This window comes from Hypomesus transpacificus, chromosome 26 (assembly GCF_021917145.1).
Source record: "Hypomesus transpacificus isolate Combined female chromosome 26, fHypTra1, whole genome shotgun sequence".
Classification (NCBI taxonomy): domain Eukaryota; kingdom Metazoa; phylum Chordata; class Actinopteri; order Osmeriformes; family Osmeridae; genus Hypomesus; species Hypomesus transpacificus.
In genome coordinates this window covers 9,066,480-9,073,944 of record NC_061085.1, presented here as the reverse complement: position 1 = coordinate 9,073,944, position 7,465 = coordinate 9,066,480, and the positions used below count along the sequence as shown (strand labels likewise).

Below are 7,465 nucleotides of genomic sequence, written 5' to 3'. Positions count from 1 at the left end.
CGGCGCACAGCCCTCAAAGCTGGGATGTAGATGGAATATTGATTGACTGGATCGGAGAGACCTTCTTCAGGGAGCCCAGAGCGTGAAAGACACAGGCTGGGGTTGTTGTTAAACAAGGTACAGAGAGGACACGGAACAGACACACACACACGGGCACACACACACATCCAGGCTCTGAGATGATGGGAAACTTATCTCTTCACACATCTCAGGTGTCTAATTGATTTGAATTGGATGAACGGTCTCTCTCTCTCCCCAATCACCCAAGCAAGAACGCACAGGCTCCTGGGATACCGTCACCACCAGTAAAATGCCCCATCAGAAGAGAACAAAGACACGATTCCATATTAGGATTCAAACATGGATTTGGGTTTTATTACTCTAATTCTGAGACTGATGCCACAATCACGGCTTGTGTTGCACAAACAATGCCAGGTCACAGTCTCTCTCATTCCTCTCCATTACAAAGGCTCCCAGGTCAATATTTACTCAACCTTGTTACACAATGTGCAAACGGAATACAAGCTGAAACCAAACAGTTTGTGAACCCAGGCATCAAGTCGCTTTGTCGTGTCCAGCTGCCAGAGCTGATAAAGGCTTCTTGTTTTCTTGAAATATTCGGAAATGTGCCAAACAACACAACAGTCCAGGAACATATGGATGAGGGTGTTGGATGAGGTGAGTACTTTTCCTCTGGGAACTTGTCCAAGTCCACAACTAGTTTAATGTATTTTATTTATAAGGTATTTACATGTCAGGTGTTTAAATGAGGTAGAAAAAAATCAATTCAATCATTCAATCATTTAAAAGCATGAATTAAAACGAATATCTACTACAAATCTATACAAAGTATATATAATTGAATTAAATTGATGTTGGATTAGAAGAGTTACATTTTTAAAAACTAGTATTTGTCAGTAGAGAATTTGGTTTGACATATAACTCAAGGACCTGTGCATAGCAACAAGAGGATCAGCTGATGTTGTCGTCAAGGTGACAGTACAGGTACATACACACCACCATGGCAACGATCTGGAAGGGAGAAAGACATAAACACACACTTTGAAACATTCACTTCCCAACGCTCTCAATGGAACATTCCCAACAGCCAGGCATCCTGTCTGGGTTTGAACACACGACAATCGCCCCTGCGAAGTCCCAATCAGATCCACACACAAACCAAATCTCTCCCGGCAATAAACTGGAACAACTGGAACAAGGCCTGTTGTCACAGAAGGGTGAGTACATGCAAATGTCCGTTTCCAGCTGTCCGCCGCGCTCTCGTGGCCAGATGAGAGCTTAGTCAGGAGAGTGTCGAGCACAAGGTTATGACGTCAGCTTTTGTTGGTTTACCTCCACGCCACAGATTCCGGCTGCCACTCCGCCCACGATGTAAGCGTTCCTCTTCAGATAGTCCAGCAGGTGGTGGAAGCAGCCCTGCAGCAGAGAGACAACCATCACTCAGGTCCCCTTCTCTACATCACTAATACTCAGGTCCCCTTCTAAACATCACCATCACTCAGGTCCCCTTCTCAACATCACCAATACTCAGGTCCCCTTCTCAACATCACCAATACTCAGGTCCCCTTCTTAACATCACCATCACTCAGGTCCCCTTATAAACATCACCAATACTCAGGTCCCCTTCTCAACATCACCAATACTCAGGTCCCCTTCTAAACATCCCCAATACTCAGACCCCCTTCTAAACATCACCATCACTCAGATCCCCTTCTAAACATCACCAATACTCAGGTCCCCTTCTAAACATCCCCAATACTCAGGCCCCATTCACAGTATCACTCTAGGCCAGGGGTGGGCAACCCTGGTCCTCGAGAGCCGCTGTCAATGAATGGGTCATTATCAAGCTCTGTGGAAGCCGGGTAATGACCAGTCATTTGAATCAGGTGCGTTGGAGCAGGGAAACATCTAAAACATGCAGGACAGGGGCTCCCGAGGACCAGGGTTGTCCACCCCTGCTCTAGGCAGTTCTAGCGATCCCTGTACAGCACAGTAGCACACAGTACTGTATACTACGATCAGAGTGGTGTATCTGGGGGTGTTGTCGGGGGCCAGGGTGCGGCGCTTGTCTCTCTCGCACCCGTATGGCGCTGTCCTCCGCGTCCTGAAGGCTGCAGGGGATGATGTCGGACAGGAGGCAGCAGCTGGGGGGGTAGGTGCCGCGGTTGAGCTCGGTGAACAGGGATCCAGTGAAGTCGGTGTAGTTGGTGAAGCCGCAACACCTCCACTGCAGAAGAAGAAGACAGAGTGAGGAGGCGTCGTGCGTGCGGGCGGGCGATGGGGCGGAACGCCAGGCCTGCATGGCAACAGGGTCAGATACCGATCGAAAGCCCTCGATTAAAAAGTGACATAGCACTGACGTGGAACGGAATTTCTTTGGCATTCTGTTTAGGGAAATCTGGCGGCTCTTTTGTGCGCTTGCTATCGCCATCGTCCAATTGTCATGGCAGCGGCTTACTTATTGTGGTCTGTTCTGTCTGAACAGTACATCAGGGAGACGGAGAAGGTAAGAGGGTTCTATTAAGGGTTATGAACCCTGAAGGACGGGTGGTAAACAGACCAACCTGGGTCATGGTGCTGTTCCACATCTTGGTGACCACTGGGTTAGTGCCATACTGCTTCTTCAACGCAGGGGTGGCCCAAGCCTTTAGGATTCCTTCGGCCTGGGGAATGTGCAAACACACACACACACACACGAGGATATGAAAATCCCTTTAGTGCCACCGTCAAGGTCTACTGCACACTGCATGCACACACACACACACACACCTCCAATGTGAAGCGTGGACATTCTTGTTGGAATAGAGGGTAAACCTCAAATACTCACCTATGCATCAATGATGAAATACATTTGTACGGAAGCCAAATAAAGCACCTGGGAAATAAACAGCTATTGCCTGCACCCCGAGAAAGCGACTGGTCCGTTTTTCCTCGTTTTTCTCTTTTGTGGTTGTAAGTGGGCACATTTACATATATATTGATGCTCCTGGTCGCTAGGTTAGTGCACTTTTCCCCATTGTGTTTCATGCCATATTTATTTCAGGCAGAGGGAGCACATGGATGAAACACAAAGGGATACATTCAGAACGGAGCTCCTTTTGTCGACGTGAGAAGTTCACACACACAGGTTGGCTTCTGTTCCCTCAGCTCCCTCCCTCCCTCCCTCCCTCACCTCCCTCTCTCTCTCTCTCTCTCTCTCCCTCTCTCTCTCTCTCCCTCCCTCCCTCCCTCCCTCCCTCCCTCCCTCCCTCCCTCCCTCCCTCCCTCCCTCCCTCCCTCCCTCCCTCCCTCCCTCCCTCCCTCTCTCCCTCTCTCCCTCTCTCTCTCTCTCTCTCTCTCTCTCTCTCTCTCACCTCCCTCCCTGTCTCAGCTTTTTCCCATTTTGATTAATAAGCCCTTGGCATACAGTCACACAAAGACTCATTTAATGGGGAAGGATGGTGTGTGTGTGTGTGTGCCCAAGTATTAGTCGCTTGTGTGTGAAGCTCTGTGGATGTTTGTGCACATGCACTCGTGTGTATGTGTGCACATGTGTGCACGTGTGTGTTCAGGGGGCAGAGAGGGAGTTGCCCAAGGGGACACAGAGACATGCTACAATTAAAAGTGCCCCCCAAGAAGCAGGAAGAGGGTTGGGATCAGAGAGGTTATTACGAGCTGGCTAATTCATCACTGTCACTCTCCCTGCGCCTCACTGCGTTCTCACGTACACACACTCACGTACACACACTCACGTACACACACACACTCACTCAATATGGACAGGACAAAGCCCCTACTAACACACTGGCGTCTCTGGCAGAGGGCAATAACTCACGATCGAGACAATGCTGGCGGAGAGAGGTGAACACGCACACACACACACTCGTACACACTCCTGCAGATGCACACACAAACACACACACACTCGTACACACTCGCACACACTCCTGCAGATGCACACACAAACACAAACACACACACACACACACACACAGATGTGTGGAAGCTCTAAAGCATTTTAATAGAACACTGAGAGTACAGTCTATCGTCCTAGTGCTGACTGGAAGAATTCTGAAATATTGTTTGAGATTATTCAAAGGGCTGCTTTTATAAGTCATTTATGGGTGAGAGAGACTGACCTCCCAATGGGCTTCTGGCGGAGCTGTGAAGGGCTTCCGTCTTGAAGGACGAACCATGCTCCGTGCCAATATTGGCGTCTATCAAACAATCGTCTATCTCCAAACCCATAAATTTTCCTCACAATATCATTTGCATCATGGTCATCCTCCGAGCGCGATGGAAGAACCATGACCGTAAATGGCATGCATAATGCCAGGGAAAATAGGTTATTAAATCTTGGTTATTTCGAGATCCTCTCAGGTTATTGGCTTTTGGGATTCGATGGGATAGGAAGGCCCCATGCCGAAAGGCAGATTTATGACACAGATAAACTAGTACGAAATAGATCAACACTATATTTATCACCCATTTCATTGTTCACATGCGTTGTCACTGAGTTATTGACATAGGTGGCAATATATATGCATATTAGATGTATATGACCCATATTCATCCCTTTCATTATTGCATTACAAATGCATTCGCAGCATTTGTTATCAAAAGTCTGGTAGGGGCAGATGCCTAACGATAGCCACATACATAATACCAGTGACAGAGTTCTTTGTCTTGGTAATGACTGGATGGAAATAATGTTAACAAACAGCACATTAAATTGACTCTAAGCTTATCTAATTTCCTTTAAATAATAAAGAGAATATATAAATCATGACTCGGATACCCCACTGACCCTTTAATAATGGCCTGTGCCTTTCATCACCCTCCTCTGACACACACACACACACCTGTATTCCAGCAGATACAGGTTAGATTGCTAGGTTTGGCTAGTTAAGTTGTGTAAATAGCAGGCAGTGAGAGACTTCTTTGAACAAAAACACATTGCAAAGCCTTCACTCAACCTCTATTGACAATCTCTGTAATCTCTGCACACACACACACGCACACACGCGCACACACACACACACGTACACATAAGAGCACACACTCCCCCGCTTCCTTCCATGTTGGTCTGACACAGGGGAGTTGTAAAAGTGGGCAGAAGCAGCTTTTGCTCATTTGGGTATTCAAGCACAAACAGATGAGATTCCAAGACAGACAGGCAGACAGGCAGGCAAGGAGACAGACAGGCAGACAGACAGACAGACAGACAGACAGGCAGACAGGCAGACAGGCAGACAGGCAGACAGACAGACAGACAGGCAGGCAAGGAGACAGGCAGACAGACAGACAGACAGACAGGCAGGCAAGGAGACAGGCAGACAGGCAGACAGACAGGCAGGCAAGGAGACAGGCAGACAGGCAGACAGGCAGACAGGCAGACAGGCAGACAGGCAGACAGGCAGACAGGCAGACAGGCAAGCAGACAGGCAAGGAGACAGGCAGACAGACAGACAGACAGACAGGCAGGCAGGCAGGCAGGCAGGCAGGCAGGCAGGCAGGCAGGCAGGCAGGCAGGCAGGCAGGAGTTCTTCCAGGCAGCCTCCAGATGGATCTGCATTACAGCCGTCCTGCTCTCAGGGACCAGGATGCTTCTCTGATTAGAAATGTTTTTTATTTTCTTTATTTGAAAGCAGCCTTCTCTAACCTCCTTTTACATAGCTCGTTTGAAATAGTTGTAATTATTATACCATTGCACTAAACTGGAATGTAGAGGAGGGGGCTAAATATGTAAATAGGCTGTTTTGCATATAAAATGCTTTAACTTCAATATTCCAGAGTAATAAATTGCTCAAAGTGAGATCCGTGGCACACAGCCCCAGGCAATCCTGGAGTCATTAAGTGGCCGAATGTACTGGAGCGGACATAAAGCCCTGTAATTCAATGATGGCCAGGCCATGATGGAAAATTTACATGGAGATAAAAATCAAGGGAAAGAGTGGAGGACAGAGAGAGAGAGAGAGAGAGAGAGAGAGAGAGAGAGAGAGAGAGAGAGAGAGAGAGAGAGAGAAAGAGAGAGAGAGAGAGAGAGAGAAAGAGAGAGAGAACGAGAGAGAAAGAGAGAGAAAGAGAGAGAGGAGAGAGAGAGAGACAAAGAAAGAGAGAGAGAGAGAGAGAGAGAGAGAGAGAGAGAGAGAGAGAGAGAGAGAGGGGCGGCAAAGAGGGAAAGACCCAAGGCCGTGATCAGATACTTACAAATGATGAGTAGGCCAGGGCCACCACTCCACCAGCCAACTCGGCAATGAAAATAACCAGGATGATGGAGAAGAACTGGAGAGGACGAGACAAAACAACAGGAACTATACAACATCAGCCTTGGGAGTGCAGTAATCAGCTTCGCTGCCGTCATGTTATTGTACAGGCCATTCATTAAACAACACTAACTGTTGATTGGACAAAGGAGACCTCGGGAAGTAGTTTTATTGGAAGACCGGGAACCGCTAGCAAGCGATAAGCATACAGCTAGGCGCTTTCATCCATAAAACCTTAATGTGTATCTCAGCGCAGCGCCATCAGTCAGAGAAATGAGAGATGGAGACTTGAGGGGTGCTTATGTGGAGAAAATGTGCTGGCTAGGCTTGTCATTAGAGCCTATGCTAGGGCCCTCGGAGGTAGTTAGCCACATCGCTAAAGAGCAGAATATCACACACCCTGCTCCTCAGCACTGCGTGGAGAGGTTACATTGAGCTGATAATGAGTGTTTCGGCTAGATGACTTAGTTAAAAATGTTAAATTGGGAATTGTAAGGAGGTTGAAGGGGGATTGTTAGCGAAAATGTTATGGAAGATGATACCGGTGATACACTGGAATACCACAGCAGTAAACTGAGGTGGGAAGTTCATCGTAGTGGTGGATAGATGTTTGAGGGTAGATGTGGAGCGCGAGCGTTACGGATCTGAAGTCATGATAAGTTGGAATTTATGGACTCTGCCCTAAAGCGTTAACGTCACAGCGGGTAAAAGTTCAGACGAAATGCAGCTAAGCACTGCGTGGCGTCGCTAGTTTTCGAGCTACAGTGGGGAGGTGTGTTGGCGGTACTGGAGGGGGAGAGGGGGCCTTGAAGACGTACCAGCAGCAGCAGACACCTGCTTTCCTTGTGGGCTCCACAGCAGCCCAGGAACCCCATGAGGACCAGGATTCCTCCGATGGCGATGCAGAAGAAGCCTACGTTCACCAACTGACTGGCCTCCCCAGAGAGGTCCCCAAGGATCTGGAGGAAGTTACCCCCATCCACGCTCATCCAGATCCCCACTGCCAGCAGAGTCAAGCCCCCCAGCTGGAGGACCACACACACACACACACACACACACACACACACACACACACACACACACACACACATACAGAGACACACACATGAGCACACACACACGTATGCAAAACAGGCCCACAGAGACACACACACACACATATAAAAGGGCCCATCATCAATGGACTAATGCATGGAACA

At 48.3% G+C, this 7,465-nt stretch overlaps 1 protein-coding gene across 1 annotated transcript; it reads right to left on the bottom strand.

The window, feature by feature from the left end:
• Positions 1-350: 350 nt before the first annotated feature.
• On the bottom strand, positions 351-7,303 carry LOC124487627 (tetraspanin-1; the record flags this gene model as incomplete). The annotated part of the gene is made up of 6 exons (XM_047050055.1): positions 351-1,032; positions 1,354-1,437; positions 2,102-2,248; positions 2,586-2,684; positions 6,211-6,285; positions 7,085-7,303. Coding segments are annotated over 6 exons (684 nt in total), but the record flags the coding sequence as incomplete, so codon positions are not given.
• Between the last annotated feature and the right edge of the window lie 162 nt (positions 7,304-7,465).